The sequence below is a fragment of the Myotis yumanensis genome, unplaced genomic scaffold (assembly GCF_028538775.1).
Source record: "Myotis yumanensis isolate MYYU_CA2020_CCGP unplaced genomic scaffold, mMyoYum1.0.hap1 SCAF_9, whole genome shotgun sequence".
NCBI lineage: Eukaryota > Metazoa > Chordata > Mammalia > Chiroptera > Vespertilionidae > Myotis > Myotis yumanensis.
Window position 1 is genome coordinate 48,974,242 of NW_027223760.1, and position 27,478 is coordinate 49,001,719.

The 27,478-nt window shown below is 40.0% G+C and overlaps 2 protein-coding genes across 2 annotated transcripts in view; one reads left to right on the top strand and one right to left on the bottom strand.

Annotated features, from left to right (window-relative positions):
* The window catches only part of PPP1R9A (protein phosphatase 1 regulatory subunit 9A), a 295,498-nt gene extending 272,024 nt beyond the window's left edge, over positions 1 to 23,474 (top strand). The window contains exon 19 of the mRNA XM_070424296.1: positions 23,165 to 23,474. Coding sequence (XP_070280397.1) covers positions 23,165 to 23,230 — 66 coding nt within the window. The 3' untranslated portion in view covers positions 23,231 to 23,474. The remainder of the gene's footprint in view (positions 1 to 23,164) is intronic.
* Positions 205 to 25,889, bottom strand: PON3 (paraoxonase 3). The gene is made up of 9 exons (XM_070424302.1): positions 25,431 to 25,889; positions 23,779 to 23,849; positions 19,787 to 19,842; positions 13,654 to 13,819; positions 9,177 to 9,303; positions 5,654 to 5,854; positions 4,530 to 4,611; positions 3,892 to 4,020; positions 205 to 1,051 (listed from the first exon to the last, which is right to left on the bottom strand). Exons 1-9 carry the CDS (start codon positions 25,502 to 25,504, stop codon positions 893 to 895), a joined length of 1,065 nt encoding a protein of 354 aa, XP_070280403.1. The 5' UTR covers positions 25,505 to 25,889; the 3' UTR covers positions 205 to 892.
* Positions 25,890 to 27,478: the final 1,589 nt, after the last annotated feature.

Genomic DNA, 27,478 nt, shown 5'->3' on the forward strand with positions numbered 1-27,478 from the left:
TGGGGCCATTGTTAGGTAAAATAAGGGTTACTTGAACACAGGCACTGTGATTCCATGTGACAGTCAATCTGATAACACAGAGGTTTACTAAGTGATGAAGGGGCAGGGAGCATATACAGCATGGAGACACTGGACAAAGGATGATTCACGTTCTGGGTGGCCAGGAATGGATGGCTCAAGATTTCATCACAGAATAGCACACAATTTTAAACTTTTGTTTATTTCTGGAATTATTCCTTTAATATTTTTGGATTGTAACTGACCACAAGTAACTGAAACCATGGAAAGTGAGACCATGGATTAGGGGGAGACTATTACAATTAAAGACCTAGTACAAAGGAAGAAACCAGCTCTGCTTGCAACTAAGTGAGGCCTCCCCAGTCAGATTTTCAAGAACCTGATTTCCTGTGTCTGTATTGGGAAGAATGCAAGTTTGAGGAGGTCTTTGGAGAGAGTCTCATGATGCTAATTCTTGCTTTTATCCATGGGCTGGGCATTTGATAAGCAGTGTGTGCCTAGTGCAATTGGAGAAAGCGAAAGGGACTTGTAAATATTTGAACATTAGATTTTCTCCTGGGCTGGATTGCAGCAGGCTCAGAACATGACAGTTGTAGGAAGTGATTTTGACACACAGTGACCAATGAGTCATAGGTGGAAAGAATACTGGGAGTACTGGACAAAAACAGTTGAGAGATTTGGCTCATTGTTGGACTGTCACTATCTTGACTTGCAACTTGGTGAATATGATGGAATCTCTCTGCTTCTTTAATTCTATCCGTAAGGAAAGCCAGACACACTTTTGTTGGTGTTTGTGATTTACTTGCAGTTCCCCTCATCCTAGAATTAGGGTTTTACTTTTACTAAACATGTAGACTCTTGGCTCATCTGGAGTCTAGAGCACACAGTACAGAGCTTTGTGAAATACGGTGCCTATGAGAAGTCTCCTGTTGTGCACAAAAGCCACAGAGCTGCCCTGAAGCACAGAGCCCGAGTTGGCATACTCCGTGCTTATCCTGGGCTTCTCAGACAGAACATCTTGGATGCGAAGTACCTGCCAAGAAGAGATTAACTGTTAGTGCACTATATGAGCAAACAGCTGCCAGTGATGTTTTCCTTCCCAAATACTCCAGGACTAATATATTTCTCACAAATCAATAAGCTAAAATTTGTATATCTTCGTTGTTGTTTTTTTCTTTTGATGGTGAAAGTATTAATGTCCTAATGATATCTGTGCAGTCTGACAATTAGCCATATCCCTCAATAGAAATACAGGAAGAAATGAAAAAGGGACATCCAGTTAGCAAGCCAACCCAACCTGGTAACTAGTAGGATGGTAGTTGTCACAGCTGGAATCCCTCGCATCGGAGAAGTGGCTAGGAAGCATACAGAATGCATACTTTGAAGAATTCAATCTGACACATCACTACTTCATACTGTTATTGATACCCAGAATTACCACACTTTAGGTTGCCAATCAGTAAGTATATAAGTGCTCAGGTTTCCAAATAGCCTGGGTGACGTTCACTCAAACAGGACATGATAGGAATTAAAGAAAAAACCAATTCGAAGTTCATGAGTCATGAGTTTATATTGACATCTCTTATTAAAATAGTTCAGTTGAGTTTTGGCTTTTTGTCTTAAGGAAACTCCTATAACTTCTCAAATTTCTTACAGGAAAATATTCAAGTTTAGAATTCATGTAGAAAATATTAGGTTCAACCAAAAGGAAAGGGTGTCAGTGACTGTGAAGAAAGAAGTCTTATCTAAAATAAACAAATGAACCCTGGCTGGTGTGGCTCAGTTGGTTGGGCTTGGTCCATTGCACTGAAAGGTTGCTGGTTCGACTCCCGGTCAAGCACACACATGGGTTGTGGGCTTGATCCCCAATATGGGGTATGCAGTACAGGAGGCATGTTGCTCTCTCTCTCCTTCTTTTCTCTCTCTCCAAAAATCAATAAAAAAAATTAAAAAATCTTTAAAATAAACAAATGATTAAACTTGGAAATAGAGACATGAAAAAGATCCTAAACAATTATCAAATCATCTTATAGATTGTATTTTCATTCTTTTAGTGCAGATGTTGTTGGGTATTTGTAGAATAGTTTTATTATCTCTTTTGGGGGCACATATCTGAGGCAAGGGTAGCATGCTATTTACGGTACCAATCCTTCAGGCTTTAGGTTCAGGCTGGACTTTTTTTTTTTTTTTTTTCAATCCTCACCCAAGGATATTTTTCCATTGATTTTTAGAGAGAGTAGAAGAGAGAAGGAAAGACAGAGAGAAACATCGATGTGAGAGAAACACATCAATTGGTTGCCTCCTGCACACGCCTGATCAGGGCCTGGGCAGGAGAGGAGCCTGCAACCGAGGTACATGCCCTTGACCAGAATTGAACTCGGGACCCTTTGGTCTTCAGGCTGATGCTCTATCCACTGAGCAAATCAGCTAGGGCAGGCTGGACTCTTGTTTCTTTTTACATTTCTTGCTATTTTTTAAAAAAGCTGTGGTGCCGAAACCAGTTTTGCTCAGTGGATAGAGCGTCGGCCTGCGGACTCAAGGGTCCCAGGTTCACTTCCGGTCAAGGGCATGTACCTGGGTTGTGGGCACATCCCCAGTGGGAGATGTGCAGGAGGCAGCTGGTCAATGTTTCTCTCTCATCGATGTTTCTAACTCTCTATCTCTCTCCCTTCCTCTCTGTAAAAAATCAGTAAAATATATTAAAAAAAAAAAAAAAGCTGTGGCTAATATATTAATTAGAGAAACAATTATTTTTTTAAAAAACACTGAAGGACGACAATTTTGGAAGCAGAAATAATTGTATGTTCTAATTTACCCCTGGGCCAATTTCAAGGCTAGGGTTTGAATCTCAATTTCCCAACTCCCCAAACCTAGATTCAAATATTTTATCTTCTTTCAAACCTTACCATCTCAATGAGGCCTACTCTGATCTTTATATTTAATAGTAGGACTTGCCCTTCCCTCTATTCACAGTAATTTTAGTCCTTTTTACTTTATTACACTTTTCCCCATAGAACTTCCCATCTTCAAATTACTATATAACTTACTATTTCTTATGCTTATTGTTTATTGTCTGTACCCCCTCCCTAAGAGCAAGGATCTTTGTATATTTTGTTTACTAGTATATCCTAAGTATGAAAACAAAGTCTGGCATATTATAATTGCTCAATAAATTTTTGTGACTAAATATCTCAGATTATATCTGCCAAGAATTTATATCTATATTTAAATTCACTCAAGATTACTTTATTCTTAATCTCAATGCTATAGAAAATATGATATATTATTATGCTATTGCTTTTAATGTCATAGAAAATCCAATGGCATGTACTGTTATTTCAGAAGAGATGTTAAGTAATACAAATACCATCTTTAAAATGAGACATTCTTTAATAACTATCATTTATATACTAGTATTAGAACTGGGTGGCAAAGTTAATTTTGTTTTGAGACTAGTCATTTAAACCCTTTCATTTGAACTTCATGTTTGGTAGTGTGAAAGAAGGTGGTTCCGTATATGACTTTCCCTTTGCCTAACTTCAGGGCCTGTTCTGAGCTTGTATCCTGATTGGAAATATGAATACCAATCTGGGTCATTATGAATAATTAAGCTCATATTTTTCCAATTATTCCCAGTGGCAAGTATAGCCTTTGCTATGATGGGGCACGTTGTCTAACACTGATGTTAAATTGGTAACTTGGTAACCTGAAAAAGTTAATGGGCTATATTTCTTCATTCTAACAAAATCTTTACTCTTTCCATATGTACATTTGTTCTGGAACATCACATGTGACCCAGTCAATTCTTCCAAGTGGCCTCAACAGATTGTTGTACAGCCTTGCCTGTGGGCTCAGAGAAATGTAGGAACTTACTTCTGACCCTGGAGGATCCTTAGGGTTATAGACCAGCAACTTCATGGCATTAGGATGGCATCCTGCCAAAATATCTCCTGTGTCAGGATCGATAGTTAAGTTATCCACTAAGGTGTCCAACTGTATTACCTTTCAACAAAGAGGAAATAGTGAAGATGTTGTTTTGACTTTCTTCCTTACACCTCCCCCCTCGCACCAGCTTCTGGATCCTGAAATTAATTTTTTGTTGTTGTTGATCCTCACCTAAGGATATTTTTTTCTATTTATTTTTAGAGAAAGTGGAAGGGAGGGAGGGAAGAGAAATGGAAACTGTGAGAGAGACACATCAATTGGTTGCCTCCCACACTTGCCCTGACTAGGGTGGAGATCAAACCTGCAATGCAATTACCTGTCCTTGACCTAGATGGAATCTGCAATGGTTCAGTGCATGGGCTGACACTCTAACTATTGAGCAGCAATATCCAGGGCTAAAATTAGTATTTTTAATGGGCTTTGTTATTAGTGGTGCAAGAACACACTCTTACCATCTTTTTTTTTTAATTAATCTTGTTTTCTTCATTCAAGGAGCACATTCCCTGGTCAATCGTGGGAGCTAATGTAAGAGGCCATGTTGTGTGGGCAAGCCAGGGTACTCTTACCTTCAGTCGAGTTAAATCCCAGTTATCGTGAATTTTCATTACATGAATGTTCTTAGCTGTTACATCAGCTACATAGATATACCTTTGAAGTAAATCACATTTACATTGAAGCAAGTAGTATTAAGAGATGGCACTAAATTTTATTGTGGAGAAGATGTATGAAAATTTCACAATAGTCAAAGTACCACTGCATTGCTATTTTAAACCACAGCAAAAATAAAAAATAAAAAAAGATAATGGAGTGGTATTTTTAATATTCTTGAAGTGCTTTATATAAGTTTTGAATATGAGATATGACTGTAAAGTAATGAAATTGGTGTTTCTAGATGACATATAGACTCAATCTCATTACTTGGGAATCTTTAAATTGAATGTCTTTAAACTGAATGGAGGTAAGTGGACCTTTAAATTGAATGGAGGTAAGGGGTTCTCTTATAAGACAAAAAGACACTTCGAAAAACTAGTCCTTGGCAAGAAGAATCAGATGACCATGAAGCTCAATCACCATCATTTTTAAAAGGAGGAAGACATTTGGAGCTGTTTTCCACAGGGATCATCTCTATATATTATTTCAAATTTATACTAGTTTATCAATACTCATAGTACTTTGCTTTTTGAAACACCTTCCATTTTAAAACACTTTAAGAGTTTTCCATAAAACTGCATGCTTCATAAAAAAATGTTTTTTCATAGAAAATTCTGCTGCAGAGAATCAGTAAGTCTGAAACTTATACAATTTAATGTCCAATCTAAGTTGGGCCACCCTCTCCAATAAGAACTTCAGGGTAACGGAACTTAGTGTAAGTGGTTAAAGGCCTTCCAGCCTCATAAGAGGCAGAGGTATCATGCTTTTATTCTCCATGTTAGTGTGCTAGGGTCACATAAGAAAATTGGGACAAGGACTTTGAGTCCAAATGCCTCATGTCATTGCGGGATGGAGTCTAAAGTGCAGGAATGCAAATTGGTTTGCTTAAGACCACACATTTAGTATAAAGCCTGGTCATACCTGATCTCTCCACTCATATTTGACTATTTAAGGTAGGAAGTAACCTACCTCCTAAGGAAAGGAGTCCACTAATGTGTCAAGGTCAAAGGGTAGAAAAATTATAAATGAGCTTACTTACTTTTTGTCTGGTGAGACTGTGATCCCATTGGCAGAACTAAATCCTCCGGCTACCACTTTGACCTCCCTTGGACTATAGAAAAGAACGTAAGTCCACTGAAGATCTATGAACATCTCTAATAGTGACAAGAAGTGGCTGGTAAAATAGTGGTCTCTGGTGGCATAGAACTGTTCTGGTCCGAGAGCCACGATGTCATTCACACTAAAGTGGAGAGAGGGAGAGAGAGAGAGAGAGAGAGAGAGAGAGAGAGAGAGTTTTAAAATAGTGATTGTTGTCAAAATCACCAAGTCTCTACAAAGACCAATATGTTGATCAACTTGAAAAAGTATGCATGAACTAGTATGAATTTTAAAAATCCACAGAAAGTAAATGATTTTTCATTGCCCTGATTTTTTTTTTAGCCATTTGTTATTCTCATTCCTCGCTTTTGCAGAAGTCAGTAAAACCCAATAAATATACAAATAAGCCTCAAACTCCAAATCTTTGGACTTGTAAATGTTTATAATAGCTATCTGTGGCGGTCATAGTGCAGTTGGCCAATAGTGCTGGTTCTTCTCTTTCTGCAATTAGGTTTCTCCAATGTCCTTGAAGTTAGGCATGGCCATGCGACTAGCTTTGGCCAATGAAATGAAGTGATAGTGTGTCGCTTTTAGTTGGAAGACTTTAAGAGCTGGTTCATGATCCACCATGCTTCTTCTCCCACTCTTCTATCGTAACCAGCAACTTTCTTGATGATGCATAGTGTGGTTCTCCAAAGGTCCTACATGAGGATAATATAAAACTGAGTCCCCATATCACCTGCATTAGAGGCATAGCATGAGTGAGAAAAGAAAACTTTGTGGAGAAGTTAGGGTTTTTCTTTTCTGCTATTTTAGCATAACCCAATTCATCCTGACCTTTATATTTTCTTTGAATAGGTGAAATTGTAGTGCTATTCCTTCCATTTATGTTCTTTAATACCATTTCATTTTTTTTAAATGAAGTAAGTCTTACTCTTACAAGATAAAAAAAATAAGTCATTTTCATTTTGGAAAAGTAAAAAAGAAGACAGTGACTTGAAAATATAAAAAAAAAAGGTTAAATCTTTTAAAATTAAATTGGGAAAGAAAACTGGATGAATCAGGAAAATATTTTTAGGTTTTGATGTATTAATGTCTTTTCCAAGGTCATCTTTCAGGTCTCAGCATAAGCATTCCTTCCTCTAAAAGGTATTGCCTGACCCCATAGGTTAAATTGAATTCTCTCAAGAATAGCATGTTGTTCGACCCCTTAAAATGCTTGGTCAATGTGGGTATCAGGACACTTCTTAAAGTTCTCTTTAGATCCTCCTTAGAGCCTCACTTGCCCTGTTCCAGTTGGCACTCCTTCAACCAGCTCTTCAAGGGATCTCGCAGACTTTCCACAGTACGGCTTTATGGTACTTTACCTCATGCCTGTGTGGCTCTCTTGCTCCCACTTTCAGGCTTCTGTGTTGACAACAAAACACAAGCTATCACCAGACGTGACTTGTGCAGGTACCTAATGAATAGCCCTTGAGGTAAACCTTTGACTAATGGGAGATAAGGCTAGTAGATAAGCTCTTCTCCCTTTCTTAACCTTAGACAGGTAAGAAAGGGAGAAGGATAATGTATTTGCTATAGACTGTCTCCCATATGAGTTTCTAGAAATGCTGCCATAACAAAGTGCCACAAACGAGGTGGCATAAAACAACAGAAATGTATTGTCTTGCAGTTCTGGAGGCTAGAAGTCTGAAATCAAGGTGTTGACAGGGCCGTGCTCCCCCTGAAGTTTCTGTGATAGAATCCTTCCTTGTCTCTTTTGGCTTCTAGTAGCCTCAGGCGATCCTTGGCTTGTAGATCCATCACTTCAATCTCACACTCCATCTTTACCTAGCATTCTCCCTGTGTGTCTGCCTGTTTTCTTATAAGAACAACAGTTATATTAGATCAAGGGCCCACCAATATGTAGGGCATTAACTAATAACATCTACCAATTATCCTATTTCCAAATCAGGTCATGTTCTGAAATATTGGGGTTAACATTGCAACATGTCTTTTTGAGGGAACACAATTCAACCCATATTACTCCCTCTTCCCTGCCTCAATCTGTTCTCTCACTTCTGCATCCTGGTATTGTACTCCTTAATCAATTCTTTATGTATGGAGTTTTCCCTCAGGCTATGATTTCTGAGGAACTCTTCCTGTGACGTCATATGTTATTGCATCTAAGCCTCACAATCACCAGTGTGGTGAGTTAGACCAATAAGAGAACCACCATTTTGCTCAGGAAATTGAAGCACAGGTTAAGTGATTTGTCCAGTTTCCAGTCACTCCACGGCAGTTCTGGTCCCCACTGTGCCTCAGAACCCAGCACAATTTGTTAAGAGAGGAGTTCAGCCCGGCTGCCATGGCTTAGTGGTTGAGCATTGACCTATGAACCAGGAAGTTATAGTTCAATTCCTGGTCAGGGCACATGTTGTGGGCTTGATCTTCAGTGTGGGGTGTGCAGGAGGCAGTCAGCCAATGATTCTCTCTCCCTTCCTCTCTGAAATCAATAAAAACATATTTTTTTAAAAAAAGAGAAAGGAGTTCAACTAATCTCACTTTTTTTGCCCTTTGCTTTTATTGCTCCCAGATTCTATGGGAGAAGTCTATACATGATGTTGAGAAAGAGAACAAAGACAAGAAGGTGAACTTCCATTTATTTTCCCATTCTTCTGTCTCATGAAAAGATTAATCTCTACTGTTTCAGTGTTGAGTCCATTTTATAAGACAAATTTTTCATTGTTTGTTACAGCCTTGAAATAGGCAACCTATCCACTAAAAAACATACTATTGTTTTGCAACACAATAAGAAAGATGTTTAGCATTGTCATTGAGAGCACAGCTTTGAATTCAGACAGATCTAGGTTTACACTCTGGTTCTGCCACTTACAAATTATGTAACATGAGCAATTTTTTCATCTAAAACACTAAGTGTCAGCTTACTCCTGCCTGTTACTGAAGGCTGTTGTGAGAATTAAATTAAGTATTTTCGTACAACGCCTGGCACATCATCAAAGCTTGATAAATGTGATTTTTATATGTGCCCACTGGCTTTTTTTTCAAATTCCATTTTAAAGCTCTCATTGAACAAAGAAATAGCCCATCTTGAGGTTGGTTGTAACACCTAGTGGGTACGGCTCTCAGACACAGCCTACCAGGATAACTAGAAATGGGTGTAGGTGTTTAAAGAGAGCCCCATAGTTAGTATTGCATTGTTGTGGAATTAGAGCTGGGAATCTAATTGAGCACTTTCATAGGATTAAAATGCTTTCAAGAAGTTGGGAAATATAAAGATATTCAATACTAATACAGCAATTTCTGGTGAGATGCTGGGCAGTGTCACCATGGGAACCTTTAGAAAGCTTCAGAAAACAATGCTACAGAACAATAGCTTGAGGAAGCCTGCTGAACCCAAGAAAACAAAGCACACAGCAGAGGTGCAAAAATAAATAGAAGTGCAAAATGCTTTAAATCCATACCTTTGGAGAAGTTCGTGTTCTATAGTTTTCAGGTGAACCAGAGAACGTTGTTGTTTCTCAAATTTAAATATCTCCACAGTAGACTTCATGTGGGGATGATTCACAACATAAAGGTACACGGTATGGTCTAAGTGGGAAAAGGCATAATTTCCCATAAGTTTACTTCTATTGCAACTTTTATTAGACTTGGTGTACAACTTGGTCACATCCAAGAGTTTTTCTCAGACATCTTGCATTGGATTCCCACAGTCCACTTGATAGGCAAGTCAGACAAGTGCCGGTATCACTATTTTATTGAAGAAATTGAGACTCAGAAGGGGAATGATTTGTCCGCAATTTTACCATCACCAAATGGCAGAGCCAAACCCTGATGTCTCTTCATCCTCACCTGCATTCCCCTTTCTAACAGGAAGGCACAGAACTACAGTGGTGCATGGTCATGGATATGGTTTCCTCAGATGGCTCTTCAACAGGAGAAGTGGAAGCAAGCAAACAAAGCCTTGCTGAGAATTCTTTTCAGTGAATATTTCCTACATTGCAACACACGTTCCAAAAATGCCAGGGCTGTGTGAATATCTTAAACTAGCAATACTTCCCAGCTAGAGAATGAACTTCTGATGCAAGTCAACCACCTGAGGTTGCAATAACAATATTTAGTGAGCCTGGTGGACATGGAATGTAAATATGAACGCAAGAGGAAACAGAGTAGACAGTTGTGGGTATTGCCTCAAGAATGTTCAACTATCTGCTTTCATATTGGACTGTGAACGGCTGTGAACAGGATTGAGGGTAGTAAACCGACTTCTCAAAGTACTGTTTCCTGACTTCCCAGGAGCTCCAGGTCAGATGAGCTCTGGATTTTTAAAAGGCCTGCCCCCATCCTCCTACTGGACTCTCCTCTATTCCCTCCCTTAATGGGGTTCCCAAGCCTATAATGGAGCAAACCCGGGCCCTGAGATGGCCCCTGAAACACACTGATACCTTGACCCAAATTAAGAAAAGGGGCTCCCTCACAGATGAGTCTTTCATTTGGTCTGACCCAGCTCTGGTCCAGGGCCAGGGGCTTGGCAAGAAGAACTGAGTTGTATTTTAGTCCTCACGTGGCTCTTCAGCCAGACACTCCTGCCAAACACAGCATGAACAATATGTGTGCTGCCCTGGGCCTACCCTTCTTTAGGCCTCCACTGGGACCCTCCTTCCATAAAGCAATGCTTGGTGAGAATAATGTTCTTTGTCTTCTCATTCCATTCCAATATATATGTGATGTCTTGGCCTTATGAATTAAATGCATAATTAAGGGAGGTGACTAATAAAATAAGATGCCAATCATAATATACTGAGCTTCTGAAATCCTGATTAAATGCCTAAGGGTTAATCTGTCAACTTTAAACTGGTCCCATTTGAGGGGAAGAAAAAACAAACACCTCAAATCAAGGCTCACTCTCCCCTCCCCCCCCCCCCCCCCCCCCGCCCCGCCAAAAAATAAAAATATCTCCTCCTCCAACACTATCCCATGAAATAAAATAGCTCCAGGTTAATCTGATTACTCATTACAACTTCTCCAGTGAAGTAACATGTTTAGTTTTGTGTCAGGCAAAAAAAAGTGGTGACTTTGTATTATTCAAGTAGAGCCTGAAGCCCTAATTTTACCCAAATAAAGAACATAGGATTAGAAGTAAGGCCCCCGGGGGTTCCAGTTCTGGAACTCCCATTTACTCTTGACAAAAGTGAAGCCACACTTCACTGCATTTCTCTCACCTTCATTTCTCCATCTATAAAATTGAGCATTAATATCTGAACTGCCTGTGCCATAGGGTTCATTCATTTATTCATTTAACACATGTTCTAGAGCAGCAGATATGGTTCTAGACCAGCCATGGGCAAACTATGGCCCGCGGGCCGGATCTGGCCCGTTTGAAATGAATAAAACTAAAAAAAAAAAAAAAGACCGTACCCTTTTATGTAATGATGTTTACTTTGAATTTATATTAGTTCACACAAACACTCTATCCATGCTTTTGTTCCGGCCCTCCGGTCCAGTTTAAGAACCCATTGTGGCCCTCGAGTCAAAAAGTTTGCCCACCCCTGTTCTAGACTCTGGGAATCCAGCAATGAACAAGTCACACATGCTTTTGTGGTGATTATATTCTAGATAGGAAAACAGGGAGGAAATGAATAGTAAATAAAAGAAACGTAAGTAGGAGATGCCTTCTTCATAGAGTGCAGCCACTTGAACAGTGACAGGTAAGCTTGGCTCTAAAGATTAGAAGGCGCTCACTATAGAGCAGTGGTTCTCAACCTTCCTAATGCCGAGACCCTTTAATACAGTTCCTCATGTTGTGGTGACCCCCAACCGTAAAATTATTTTCGTTGCTACTTCATAACTGTAATTTTGCTACTGTTATGAATCGTAATGTAAATATCTGACATGCAGGATGTATTTTCATTGTTACAAATTGAACATAATTAAAGCATAGTGATTAATCACAGAAACAATATGTAATTATATATGTGTTTTCCCATGGTCTTAGGCGACCCCTGTGAAAGGGTTGTTCGACCCCCCAAAGGGGTCTCGACCCACAGGTTGAGAACCGCTGTATTAGAGGACTAGTGGGAGAGGGGTAGAAGGTTGGTACCTTTTAACATTAATAAGAAAACATTAGTTGTTATTCTGATGAGTGCTAAAAGAAGTACATCGAGAAGAAATATAATAAGGTTCATGCCCTGAAACAGGTTGGGGAAGGCTTCCCTAAGAAGGTGACACTTAAGCTGAGGCCTGACTGATGAGGATGAGTAATCCAGAAGTAGTGGAAAGATATTCCAGGCATGGGGAACTGCAGATGCAAAGGCCCTGAGGCAGGTAGCATTTTATAGGACTAAAAGAAATCCAATGTGACTGGTCCGGAGAGTCAGGGGGAGAGTGGTATCTGGTGAGGCTGGAGGGAGCACCCAGATGCTAGAATGTGTAGGAGTAGCCCCTAGGAACCCAGGTTATTTTGAAGATTTGAGATTGATCTTCAGAGTAATGGGAACAACATTGAGCATTTTAAGAAGAGAGTGACATGATTAGATTCACGTAAAAATAACTCTTGATTATGGAAATGGATTGAGGTAGCATTAGAGGGAAGGTGCAGTCATGGGAAAGATGTTTGGCACTTGGACTGAGATGGTGGCAGTGAGGATGGGAAGAGCTGGACAGCTTGGAGAGATGGATAAAAGGGAAATTAGAGCATTGTAACTAGTTCACTGAATGGCGCAGGGAGAGGAGAAGTGTCAGGTTGGGACATGGTTTTATTTTGAGGACTAAATAAATCACATTTACATGAAACTGCTTTATAAACTATCAAGCAATACAAAATTGTTATGTGACTGGTTAGGTATAATTACCTTTTAAAGAAGGACTTGCTAAGCAAATAAACAGATACACAGGGGTGGGCAACACACACACACACACACACACACACACACACACACACTCACATACTTACAATAACACTATTCTTGGCCCTTCACCCCTGGGGGAGTGAATCTAATCTTCAAGGTTTTCTTAGAATAATCCTTCTATGCCTAAATCTTACTGGAAAGCTGGCGCTCCTGCAGGCAACACTGAAGCACATCAGAGAAGGTGCTCTGCCCTCTTACATTCTCCTTAAGTCACCACACCTGGAGGAAAGAGCAGCATGCCCGAGCTACAATCTTCCAGACCTCATATCTGTTATCATCAATCAACAACTTGTTCCTAAGGAAGCCACACCCTTTGCTTGCTGCCTCCTTATCAAATCCCCTACCAACTCCCTTTGCCCTGGTCCACCTCTTACAGGGCTAGTCTAAATCAGCTGGAAAATCTTAGAAGGTTTACAGTTGTTTGCATGGAAAAAGACATGCAGGTTATGATTATTTCAATAGCTTTATTAACTCAAAAGAATGTCACAGTGGAACAGTGAACCTACTTTCCCCCACCCCTACATAAGATTTCAGGGGAATATTTAACCTACTTCATAAAATAGTATTCAAGCATTTTTTAAAGATACCCACTTATGTAAACTTGAACAAGTCTGTTGGTGCAGACCAAACTTATTGGATAAGTGGATGGAAATAATTATGAATCATTAAATCAGTCCAGCAAATTTATACTTAACAATACATTGTAATTCCATTAGGTATTTGGAAGAATTAAAGCACCATTTCTTCAAACATTCTGAATTGCAACACTTCCATTTGGTCTTCCCTTTATGTAGTTACTATTAAGTTTCACTGTTCTTATTTTCTATGTGTTATATGGGCCCACAGCCACTTAAAAACTAAATTAATTTGGAATTAGGAACAATCAACAACTAAAAAATAATATTTGAAATTGTTTTAAAGCATAAACAATGTATTAATATGTATGTTTTGTTTTTATAATAGCTTTTTTGAGATATAATTCCCTTGCCATTTCCCTCATTCTCCCCGTTATTCTTAAGCATTCAAGCTTTACCTTTGTCAATGAAAGTACTGATCCCATGTGGATTGAATGATGTTTTGTCAAAACCATCACTGATTGTCAGTGCCTGGGCCCTTGGGTTCTGCTCATTCAGATCCATCATGAAGATTTGTCCTGGCTCATCTGGTGCAAAGCTTGGCATGCCAGGATATTTTAATCCCTTTAAAAAACAGAAAATAAGTATGTACATATACACATATCAAAAAAATGTTTTCATAAGGAAATTAAAAGCTCAAAGTCTAGCAAAGATGTTAAAAACTCTAAACTTCTTTTAGATTTCTGGGACATTTTTACCTGTCAGCTGTTGCCATTATCTAATCTGAGGGATTAGCAATGTCATCTAAACCATTGGGAATGGGAAGAATCCAAAGTCAGTTTTTGATATAGAAAGAAAGCGTTTAGACAAAAAGTACCGTGCAAGAGATGAGAGGCTGTGTTACTTTGTGTGGGTCCCTTGCCTGTCTGTGCCTAAGGTTCCTCTTTTAGAAAATGAGGACGTTAAAATGTGTGATATCTAAGACTCTATCCAGTCCTGATATTCTATAACTAACCTTCCTCAAAGTGGAGAGATGGGGTGTGTAGTGTCATTGTATTGCTTCCATCCTGACATCCATTACATTTCATAGTAGAATTAGCCAAGAGTTAACGTTGGGAAACTAGTCTCAAAGAATTGACTATTTCTGACCTATTTTGTTCTTATAGATATGTCTGAAAATTCGAATGTGAATCTTTTTCTCTAAATAATGCAAAAAGTTCTTGGAGAGTGTCCCTGTTTATTGGAGGACTAGGTATTTATAAACCAATCATAGGCATCCTGAATGTATTGGGGCCTTTGCTGCATCCCTGGTCATTGTATCAAATCTACACAAGTTGCAACTTCCTCCCCACATTCCTCCCCCATTACTCCGATAATATCAACCTTAATATTAACAACCCTGTATCTTTTCTTGTACCCTCATTTTCCATTTATACTCAATTTAAATTCTTTCTTTCCTACTTCTCTCTCTCTCTCTCTCTCTCTCTCTCTCCCTCTCTCTTTCTCTCTCTCCTTTTCCCCTCCTTTTCTTATAAACACACACACACACACACACACACACTCACATACTTACAATAACACTATTCTTGGCCCTCACCCTGGGGGAGTGAATCTAATCTTCAAGCTTTTCTTAGAATAATCCTTCTATGCCTAAATCTTACTGGAAAGCTGGCTCAACTGCAGGCAACCCTGAAGCACATCAGAGAAGGTGCTCTGCCCTCTTACATTCTCCTTAAGTCACCACACCTGGAGGAAAGAGCAGCATGCCCGAGCTACAATCTTCCAGACCTCATATCTATTATCATCAATCAGCAACTTGTTCCTAAGGAAGCCACACCCTTTGCTGCCTACTTATCAAATCCCCTACCAACTCCCTTTGCCCTGGTCCACCTCTTACAGGGCTAGTCTAAATCAGGAGAAAAAACTTAGATACAAAATTATCATCCCAACTTTAATCAGATATCCAATGATGTTTATCAGCCTTTTTGTTCATTCTAATAGGCAATCTATTGCATTTCTCCAAATGTTTATCCTAAATTTATTTCTTTATCTTCTTCTTTATTCTCAATGAGTAATTTTACCTCCTATATCTCTGGTGGGAAAATCACAAACAAATATGCCATCCAACATCAATTTCCTCTGACTCCCTGCTTTCCGACTCAATAATTCTTCAATTTTATCAATTCTCTTCTTTTCTTCCTCTTTGACAGAGTTGAACTTTAATTTCCTCAAAATAATTTCCAGATGGTTAAGAATGTCTTTCTATGTATGGTATTTTCAGGAGCTAAATAAAAAGCCATCCGTTTGCTTACGTGGTAATTTTTCAGCAACATGCCACATTTGTTTTAAATGTTCACTGCTGACACTAAAACTTTGATGTTCAAGACACCTGTATGGGGGCCAATAGCACACTCTTTATCAGCATGTCAGAAACTGTCACCAGGACCTGGCACCTGGGAGAGAGGGTTCTTAGACATGCGTATGTACCAGTTCTGTGCTGTGATGTCCACTTTCCTTCTAAAAGGAGAGCACTAACCCAGTGTCTGAAGATGTTCTCCTTTCTTCTTCCTGCAACTATAGAATGTAAGCAAGGAACTACTTCAGGGGAGAAGAAAGGAAGATATTAAAGAGGAAAGTAAGGTGGAATTTCTTGATTCTCCTATCCATCTTCCTGGGAAAGACCCAGACTGGAACTCAGAGGACCGACCAAAAGCTCATACTCAAGCATGTCTCTTTGCTCAGTTAATGAATCCTCTGTACCTCAGTTTTGGTCAGCCTTCCATTTTATATTTATGTATGTATGTATGTATGTATGTATTTACTTATTTATTTCTATTGTTGAGAGTATTATAGAAGTCCCCATTTTCCCCCTTTTTGCCCCCCTCCATCCAACCCCTGCCCCACCCCAGGCCTTTCCCGCACAATTATTTGTGTCCATGGGTTAAGCAATCATTAATTGCTTCCCCTCCTCTCCACCTCCCTTCCCTCTGAGATCTGTTATTCTGTTCCATGCATATGGATCTATTTTTGTCATCAGTTTATTTTGTTCATTAGATTCCACATATAAGTGAGATCACATGATATTTGTCTTTCTCTGACTGGCTTATTTCACTTAGCACGATACTTTCCAGGTCCATCCATGCTGTCACAAAGGGTAAGAAATCATTCTCTTTTACAGAAGAGTGTCTTCCATTGTGTAAATGTAGCACACCTTTTTTATCTACTCATCTACTGATGGGCACTTAGGCTGTTTTCAAGTCTTACCTACTGTAAATAATGCTGCTATGAACATGGGGGTGCATATATTCTTTCTGATTAGTGTTTCTGGATTCCTAGGATATATTCCCAGAAGTGGGATCGCTGGATCAAATGGCAGTTCCATTTTTTATTTTTTGAGAATTGTCCATACTGTTTTCCATGGTGGCTGCACCAGTCTGCCTTCTTCTGTTAACTCCAGCACCTGTTTATTTGATCTCTTGTTCTCTAGGCCCTGTCTTCAGAAAGTACATCCTCTCTCTCTTGCTTTAGCACTTATTTATTTATTTATTTATTTATTTTACCAATGTCCCCTTCTTTTGCTTGAAAAATTGCTCATTTCTCATTCCTTGAAACCAATGGACCCCTAACTTTACTACTTCTTCAAACATGCATTTATTTTGTCTTCTCGTCACTGTCAAATTTCTTGAAAACATCACTTGATCTTGTTACCAGATTTGATTTGTTCAAACTTTCAGAAATCGGTGTTCTGTAGTTTATAGAAATGCCTCTATAAAGGTCATATGAATGGCCTCTAAAATATCCCATGTGAAAACCCCTCTACTTTCTCTTGCTTATATCTCTGTGTCATTTGACACTATTGTATATCCCTTTGTTTCTTGTCGAAGAAGATGAAGAAGGAGGAGGAGGAGGAGGAGGAAAAGAGGAGGAGGCAAAGGAGGAGAAGAATTTGCTGATATAAGTCCTGCTTCTCTTCTTGCCTCTTCCTCCTTCTGTCCTCATCCATCCCTCTTTCCTTCTTGTTCTATTCTCCTTCCTTGCAGATCTTAGTCATAAGATTTCAGATATTTCTTCTATACCAATGATTTTCAAATCTACACATTTAACAAGAATCTCTCTCTGGAGTTCTAGCTTGCACTCCCAACTTCTTCCTAAGGGCAGCCCATAATCAAATTGTCAAAACCAATATCAACATTCTCTCCTCAAATCCTGCCTCTCATTCATATCTATTATTCTCCTTTGAAGGCATCACTATTCTCCCCAATATTAGGCCATAAAATCCAGTCTTTAAATCTACTCTTTCCCAAAGAGTCAATTGGTCACCAAGTCCAGTAGCTTAGATAATGGCACCATTGAGGGAGAAAAATGTCAGAAACATATAATCCTCCCCTTTTTACCTGGGGAAAATTAAGCCCAGGGAAGCCAATTTCCTAGATTATTCAGATTATTAATTATACAGCCTCATTACCACACCATAAAGAAAGGTTTGGCATAGGGAATATTGCCCAGGAAGGCGGGTCAGGGCAGAACATCACAGGCAAGTACCATGGTAGCTTGGGGAATGTGAGGGCATTGCCAACTAGTACAAAGACTTGCTGTTCTAGAGATGAAGGGTGAAGCATTGCAAACAACTTGGCCTAGATTAAGTGTCATGATGAATGAAACACCTCTGATAAAATGCCTTCTCATTCACTCGGTTTTCTGTTTAAGGCAATTGGGTAAGAATTTGTGGCAATTGACTACAAGCAATTGTTTTTATATCATTCACCACTGAAAATGGTGAAAATCACCTGGAGATGCAGGCATCTTATTTTCCCCAACATACTACAGGTATGTGTGGACAGGCATTGAAATCCTCCACTGGCCTCATTTATGAGCACATGCATTCAGTAAATAGTCAAGCACCTGTGTATGCCAGATAGGGTGTTAGGTGCTGAGCATGGTCTTGAACACTCCAAAGTCCTGGCCTGGAGGAACTTGAAATCTAGGGAGACAGCACCAAGCGAGCCCATCAGATGTGGTATTGAATGTAAGGGTCTAAGCACAGGGAATCCAAAGCACCAGAGAAGAGGATCTCACTCAGCAGGAGAGTGTTAGGAAAGGGTTTCCTCAGGAACTGAGGTGCCACTACAGTGAACCCTCACAAAGAACTAAAAGTTAATGACATGTGTAAAGAGGTAGAGTAACCTTGCGGGCAAAGAGAAGCATGCCAAGGACCAAGGTAAGGAAGCAGGTAGACTAAAAACATCTACCGCACAGAATTACCCTTGAAATCAGCAGCTTCCAAACATGTTCTAGGATGGCAAGGAAGGGGGACAGGAAAAAATAAGAACAAGGAGTTGACTAATCTTTATTACAGCCATAAAGATTAAAAATAAGCAACAAACATCCTCCTTAGCCTATAAGGATGAGTTGTTTGTTAGTTTACAAAAAGACCTCCATTATTTAAAACTTTCAGGTTAATATTTCTCATGGCATTATTTGTGATGAAAATCTCTATTTTCTATATAGCAGCAATTCAGTACGTTCAGTTCCAATGAAAATAGAAAAAGGTATACTGTAAGAACTACAAATATTATTTCCTAACTGCAAAGAAATCTCCTAGCTATACAAGCATCATTTCAAAAGATCTATTTGGCATAACATTGAAAATCTAAATGGGCAATAGAAAATTTAAGTCAACAAAGAAAAAGATTTTCTAGACAGCTTTGTTTTATCTTTGGTTTTGAAAGAAACCTAAAGAAATAAAATCCCTCCCACTTGCCCACCCCCATAATACCACCACCAGAAGTAGTTTAAAATAAAAATGAGACCTTAATGATACGGCGCATATTTAAGAATTTAGAAAGTTAGACCAGGAATGATTATTATATGTGCCCACCTTTTTTGGCCAAAATGATATAGATCTAAAACTTCATTTTATTTGGTAGTATTTTCTTGGCTAAAATGGAACATTAGGACTTGCAATTCCAGAAATCAGAATTTACATTAAAAATGTAGGCAGTAAATCCCTTTCAACATATTCCATCTCATTTCAAATTGCAACTGATTTAACAAATTTATGACAATTTTCAATATCTTCAGTTCCTTACAGTTTCCTGATCATCCCAAACTGTGAAAGGTAACGGGAATAAAATGCAGGCTTTTCTCTACTTCTCCATAAAGTGCTGGAAAGAATAATAAGGAACCTATGACAGAAAGTGTTTAAAGTTTTGAATCGAGTAACATGGTCAACATTCAATCTACAAACATTTACTGAGCTCCAAACACAGGCAAGCATGGTGAGAGGAATAGTAGTTACTGAGAAGGTGACTAGTAGAAGCTGAGGGACAGATCTGGAGATTAGTTTAGGAATTGAACGAAAATCATTACACATTTATTGAGTCCCCATTGAGTATGAAACTGCCCACAGGGAGCAGGCCTGAGCATTCCTGTGGTGTCCTGATTAGCTCTCCAGAATCCTGTTTTGGCTTTTTTAGTTGACTGGTTTACCCGCAGGTGGGATGAGTGTGTAGGGGTCCATCTGTCAGCTTTAGTCAGCAACATTAATGTGCTGTCTATACAGTTATATCCGAGGGGTATGGAGATACTCACACTGGAGATAAAAGCCAGCCCACTGGGAAGTATATCAATATCTTCAGAGCCATTTTCTGCAAAAGAAGTAGAGGATCAGAAAGATGCGTGTTTGAAAGCTTAAAAGATAAATCTCACAGTCAAAACTTTAAATTTCTTTTGGAAACTCCATTGACTTTTTGCAACTATTTACTTGGGAAACTATATTAACTTTCAAGAATCCCACAGGCAGGCTACTCTATAATGAAACCTGAGTCAGACTCCAATTTTTTTCTTAGAATTCCATCTCAGTAGAAAAAACAAATAACTATAAAATAAATTGATATCCTAGATTTACTCTTTAAATAATGACATCTAGCTGGGAGATTCAGCTTTACTCCCCATAGAAAACTTGATCTAGAGACCAAGTGATAACATTTGGAAAGTCATCATTTTGAAGGTCTCTTAAAGGCCTCTCTCCCAAGCATTTCTCTTCTTCCAACTTGTTGAGGCTTAAAAATTCTACTATTATCTAATCATATGGGAAATTTTTAAGTAATTTCTCTCTTTTACAAAGGCAATATGTCTTAAGATGGACTATTAAATGTAAATGAATGTAAAGGGTTTGGTCAGATCTCTTTCCATTGAGAGCTGGCCCTGAGTGTTTTTCTTTGGGAAAAAGCATATAATCAGTAACTTATGACTGAGACCAGGATGAAAAAGGGGCTTGCATGTCTCCTAGTAGAGAGATAGAACCACAGGTGATATGGTCTAAGCAGGCAGGACTGAGAGTGAAGGCATTGGTTATCTAGTGTGGCGAAATGTATGTTACAAATATGGTAGAATCAATATGTATTAAGTCCACATGCTCTTTTTAAAAATGTGATGTTCATACTCTCCCATTAAGAGGTAAAGTCTATATTCTGTTCCCTTGAACCTGGGCAGACCTTTGTAACTGCTTTGACAAATAGAATGAAGTGGAAGTGATGCTACAGAACTGACATACAAGTTTAAAGTCACAGCCATAGCTTTTGCTAGTGTTCTCTCTCCCTCTCTCTCTCTCTCTCTCTCTCTCTCTCTCTCTCTCTCTCTCCCCCCCCCCCCCCTTCCTCCCTCCCTCCATCAATCTTGGGAGCCCTGAACCTAAATGTAAGAAGTCTGGCTACTTTCAAGCTACTGAGGAGAAACTACAGAGAGGTCACACAAAGTAGAAAGAGGATACCCTAAGGCACCCTTAGAAAGGGTTATGCCAAAGCATGACTACCAATTAATCCTATAATCCTATAATTGTGTCACATTTTTGGAACAACGGTTCTGACAGCCAGCTAAAAAAACAAATGGAATCTGCTATGGAGTAATAAGGCATTTTTTTCCCTTCTATCTCAGCCAACTTCCTTTAAATCATTCTCTTCAAAATATTTGGATAATCAGTATGTTGATTTATGTCTTACAACATTAGCTGTAGTTTCAACTTCTCAAATCTGTTTGAATTACATAATCTGAGTGTAGATCTACTTTTCTTTTTTTAAATATAGTTTTATTGATTTCAGAGAGGAAGAGAGAGGGAAAGAGGGATAGAAATATCAATGATGAGAGAGAATCATTGATTGGATGCCTCCTGCATGCCCCCTACTGGGGATTAAGCCCACAACCCGGCATGTGCCCTTGACTGGAATCAAACCCACGGACTGCTCAATCTGCAGTTCCAACACTCTAGCCACTGAGCCAATCCAGCTAGGGCTAATCCAGTGATTTTCAACCATTTTCATCTCCTGGCACATATAAACTAATTACTAAAATTCTGTGGCACACCCAAACATATATTAAATTTTTATCATTCTAACAACAAAAGTAGGTATCATTTTGATTCATTCATACTGGACAGCTATTGTTGTGTTGACTCTTGTCATTTTTTCATTTGACAATCTAAGGGAAAAGAGGTCAGTGACCCTGACTAAATAGTCAAGTATTGTATGTTTTAAAAATTCTTGTGGCACACTGGTTAAAAATCGCTGATTTAGACAATTCTGCCACTTCCATGACTTACATGGGCACCTGACTTTGGTTGAGGCTGGGAGACACAGTAAAAATAATCCAGCCTCTTAAAGATGCCTTGTTGCCATTCCTTCCCAGGTCTTGCTTCTTCCCCAGGATACTGCCAGGCAGGGGGGAAGGGTCCCTGTTATTTAAAAACCCCACATATTCTCATTCCTTCTCTATCAGAATCCCTTGCAGGAGCTCAGAGTTTGAAAACGAAAATCAGGAAGGAGTTGGTCTCCAGCTCTTTCTGCTTTCTAGCCGGCAGCACAAACCTCCTTTAAGACCAGGAAACACAAGGGCCAGACAACTTTTTGTAGAAATTGAGGGGGGCGGGGGGAGGGGGGAGAAAACCCAATTAAAAATCAGTATTCTTTCTGATTTTGTATATCTATGTTACAAACTACTATCACAATAAACTATGCTGTCATCCTGTCACATATTGATAAATAAGGCGAAGTCCTTGACCCTAGGGAGTTTGCAATCTGATATTGAGAGAAAGAGAAAACACTGCTAGTTATAAAACAAAGCATGTGATAGGTGTCATAAGTGCCCCAGACTTTCAGAGTGCTGTGAGAACTTAGAGGTAGGAGGGAAATTTGCAGCTGACTTCAGTAAGCAGAGATGAAGAAATCAGCGAAGGGAATTGCATGAGCAAAGGTGAGAGAGTGAAAAACACTCATTCCCAGAACAGTGAACAGAATCTAACTGAACTATTTTTTCGAGTGGAAGTGTTGGGAAATTGGAGGCTCGGGGCCCAAATAAGCAGTCTCAGCAGTCACTAGCAGGTGAGATGAGCCCAGTGTGGGAAGACACTGCTGCAAGCCTGTGTCAGGTGAACAATGAGGCACAAAGGAAAGCCATGCTTCCTGGATTGTGAACTGAGTCTCTTTGAGAATGGGGGTGTCATGCAGGCAGGACTAAGGGTGGAAGTGTTATCTAGAAGGGGCTGGTTGTGGGTGGGGGTTCAAGGGAGAAAATGCCAGAAGTGTGAAGTAGAATCAAGTTGATTTCAGAGTGGAAAAGAAGGCCTGTCATTTGAGAGGTTTGGGATCCAGCTATGGATTTTCAAGTACTTTATTTATTTATTTATTTATTTATTTATTTATTTATTATTTAATCTTTATTGTTGAAAGTACTACATAGGTCCTCCTTTTCCCCCCATTAACCTCTTCCAGCCCATTTTCACCCCACCCTCAACCCCCCTAGGCCCTCACCACCCCATTCTTTATGTCCATGCGTGATGCATATATGCATACAAGTTCATTGGCTGATTTCTTCCCACCACCCTCCCATGCCTTCCCTCTGAGGTTAAAGACATCTCAGTAGGTTGCGAGGTACTTCAGGATAAGGGTTAAGGGATATTTTTCTTGGTACTTGCAGGTACATTTTGAAGGAAGTGACAATGAAGCCAGAAATATCAAGGAGAGTGAAGAAGAAAAAAGATAAGTAAGATGGGCAACAAAAGAAGACAGGGAGGGGAATGAAATATCACAGAAGGGTCAGGAGGAGAGTTTGGCAAAATATGGGTCAATGACATTCTTCAAATGATAGAGAGACATCAGTAAGAAAGAGAACTGAGAAAGAGCTGCTGGTTTTGACATTGAGGAGACCCCTTGAAAAGATGGGATGAAGTAGGTTGGGTAAAGTGGAAGGTCTAAGGCAGTGATGGTGAACCTATGACACGCGTGTCAGAGGTGACACACGAACTCATTTTTTTGGTTGATTTTTCTTTGTTAAATGGCATTTAAATATATAAAATAAATATCAAAAATATAAGTCTTTGTTTTACTATGGTTGCACATATCAAAAAATTTCTATATGTGACACGGCACCAGAGTTAAGTTAGGGTTTTTCAAAATGCTGACACGCCGAGCTCAAAAGGTTCACCATCACTGGTCTAAGGAGTAGCAGGAGGTTAAATCAGTTGGCAGCCTCATTCAAGTGGAAGGTGACCAAGAAACTGTGCTGCCTTCTTGGTACTGTAACATACATACCAATTCCCTCAATGAGGTGGCAGTTAGGAGGTTCTACTGGCTCCAAGTCTCGAAATGCATTAATCCTCTCTCTGTGGAAGTTAAAAACATTGGAGGTCAATGTGCCACTTCCAAAATTGATGTCTAAACATGGTTTTTAATTACCTTTATATTCATGAACTCTCTTTCATCATTTATGGGTAATATAACAAGTAAGTAGGCAAGTTCTTTTATTTAAATTTATTTACATAACATGGACATTATGTGGGTAATATGCCTATGTCAGTTAACCTCACCCAATTATTGAAAGACTAAAATGCAATTATACAGGGACAACACTTTGCTGCCCAAATAAATGATAATATTTAATAGTATGGGTAACTGCACAGTATTATTAATTTAAATGTACAAGTTGTATTATTTAATTTGATAAAGCATTGTCCACTATAAGTCTGCGCTTTGACTCCCCTTAATCCACTATGTCTTTGCCTTTTAACCCACCTCCCCCTCTCAAACTGATTTCCCCACATTCAAACCCCCCTAATAACTAAACCTTGTAGCCTTTGCTTTAACTTTATTATTTAAAAATTTTTATGCTGACTTACTTTGCAACTTATCCAACTGACCAAAATCTAAACAACTGGCCATATTATTTTTCAATACAGTTTTCTTGTTTCCACAGTGAAACTTTCTTTTAAATACCAGGGATAAGTTTAAATTTGTATTAAACAGTATTCAGGAAGACTCTACACACAGACTTATCTTACTGCTACTTTTTAAAAATACACCTTAGATATACTTTATAATAATAATTGTTTTTATGAGTCTCTCACTCAGGTGCGCTGGGAGCAATGTTACAATGAACATACTCAAGCTTAACTAGAAAGTATTACCAAACGACATCAGCCTCCTCAAGAGATTCCAGCTTCTACTTAGAGAAATAAATAAAAGCTCCCCTAAGACAACTGAAGACAAACGGAGCTTTTAGGTCTGCTCAGAAATGTGTAGCAGCACCTAACATTTCTTCTTCCGAGCCCAGTACTGACTCTTCCTGAGATATTTCTATCACCACTAGATCTTCCACTTCAAAAGGTCAGATACCTACAAAATGCCAGTTAACATATGCAAATTTCAGCTCCTTCCCCTCCTGTCTGAATAGCTCTTAATCTGGGATGAGTTCAGCAACCCAGCCTTCCTCAACGTGAAACAGGCCCTGGGCCATGTCAGAGTCTGCCTCAAACATCCATCTGGTAGTCTGTCCCTTCTCTCAAATCCAGCGCTTCCCGCGGAGTTTTTATGTATTTTTATTTTTTCTTAATGTATTTTTATTCTTGATAGTATTACAGATACCTCCCATTGAGATATCTCCCATTATCCTCCCTTCTCCCCCCCTTCACCCCCTCCCCTCAGCCCCTACCCACCCCCTAGGTCTTCACTACCCCAATGCTGAGAGCGACTTGGAAGGAGGGCTTGGGAGGAGGACTTTCAGAAAATAAATGGGGGCATTCCTGACCTGATATCTTAGGAAAAGCAAGTACGTCGCTCACTTTCCACATCAGTTTGCTGGGTGGCATTGCGGAGTGAGGTCCCCAAAACGGTCCATTCCTATTCCTACCTGCTAGGAAGCCGGCACCGGGCAGCCCTGACCTACATCACCTGAGGACTCAACTCACCTGAACGCCACAAACCTCTCCCCGACCAGGGCCAGGCCGACTCCCAGCAGGGTCAGCACCACCAGCTTCCCCATAGTCCCCGGTACCCAGTGCCGATTGCCGGAGCAGGGTCCTCCGGGAGGCAGGGCGGGCAGGCTCCCAGACCCGCCCCGTGATCGCCGCCCGCCCCGCCCGCCCGCACCACCTGGCAGGTGTGCTGCCGGGACGCCGGGCTGCGGTGGGTGTCTCGGCCACTCCCCGTCCCACTGCGCCAGGTAAGGCTATCTTTCTGTGGGGGTGCGGGAACCCAAGGCTGCCTTTACGCAGGAGATTCAAGGTCATCTTTATGCGTGAAGTTCAAGGAGAAACCTTGACTAGCGGGATTCTTCTTTTTTTTTTCTTCAGGGCGCTAAGTACAGGGATTCTTTTCTCTTTTTCTTCAAGGCTCAAAGTACAGAGAGGGAGCCCGGAGCCGCAGGTAAAAGTCTGGTGTTCCTTCTCTTGGCAGCTTTGCCAAGAACACACCCACTGGTGGGTGGATAGAGGGAGTTTGCTGTTAAAGTTGCGTAATTCAAGCTCAGCTCCCCAAATGAACTGCCGGGAGCTCCGGGAACGCGTTCCGAGCCCCAACGTCAGGTTTCTGGAAGGCAAGAAGTGAGTTGAGCTGGAGAATTGCTCTCAAGACAGTGGGAGAGCTGACAAATGCATATAACATAATCGAAGCGTAGAGCTTTAACGCACCCTTCTCCAAGATCCCTAGAACAAGGCCTTGGCGTCCTGCTTCCCAATCCGAATATGGTGGACACCCAGGTCAATTTGTTGAATGGGTGGATTTGTGGCTATCAGTAACCCAGCCACCAACACCATTGTTGATGGAATAATGAAAAATTGGGAAAAGTGGGGGAAAAAATAGACTAAGTTACAGGAAGTAAGGTGGTGGTGGTGGCCGGGGGGGGGGGGGGGGGGGGGTGTGGAGGGGGGGCGGCGGGATAGCTTTGGGTGGAAGTTAGGCTATCAAAAGCTTCCTTGATCCTTCTTTCTTCTGGGTCTTCTGTTCCTGTCAGTTGAAGAATGCATGTCCCCCTGTCCTAAAGATGACCAGGCTGGAGGGAGAGGGACTGAGGGTGGGGAAGGCTGTGGAGTCTGAGCAAAGCAAAGTAGCATCTTCTGGCATGATCTGTTTTTATTTACAAACAGAAAGAAACAGTAGTTCTAATGCATTCAAACTGAGTAAATGTGTGTTGAGAGAACAGGATTGACCCGGCCTGGAGATAGTAAGAGAAGAAAAGTTGGCCCCTGATCTATGGGGTAGATAGGAAATGGGTTGGAGAGGGAAAATACTGATACAGAGGTGCTCACTTGGAAAACTTTTGGATAAGAAGTAATTGAGGGCTCAACGCGGGGCTGGCAGCGGAGATAGGAGAAAAAGCTTTGAGCTCTTAGTTGGAGATAGAATCAGGTCAAGCTTCTGATGCTTAAGGACAAAGACAAAATCAAAGATGACTGCAAGGATATTAATTTTGCAGTACAGACAGTCCCTGACTTATAATAGTTTGATTCGCCATTGTTTGACTTTACAAAGGTATGAAAGTGATGCACATTCAGTAGAAACTGTACTTGGACTTGCGAATTTTGATCTTTTTCCGGGCTAGTGATATGCAGTAGCATAGTCTCTCATATGCTGGGCAGCGGTAGTGAGCTGCAGCTCCCTGACTGCCATGCGATCACCAGGGTAAACAGCTGCAATTCTACAGATGTGATTTTCAACTGATGTGCCACAATTCTTAAAACGTGCAATAACTGACTATTTAGTCAGGGGCACTGGCCTCTTTTCCCTTAGAATGTCAAATAAAATAAATGACAGCAGCCAACACAATAGCTTTCCGGTGTGAAAGGATCAAAATTATACCTATTTTTTGTTGGATCAGCAAAAATATACAATTTTCAGTGTGCCGCAGAATTTTAATAATTAGTTTATGTGTGCCATGACATTTTTTAAAAAGGTTGAAAACCACTGTTCTACAGTGTACTGTGTTGACGGTGTATTTCGGATATTGTGTTCTGCACAT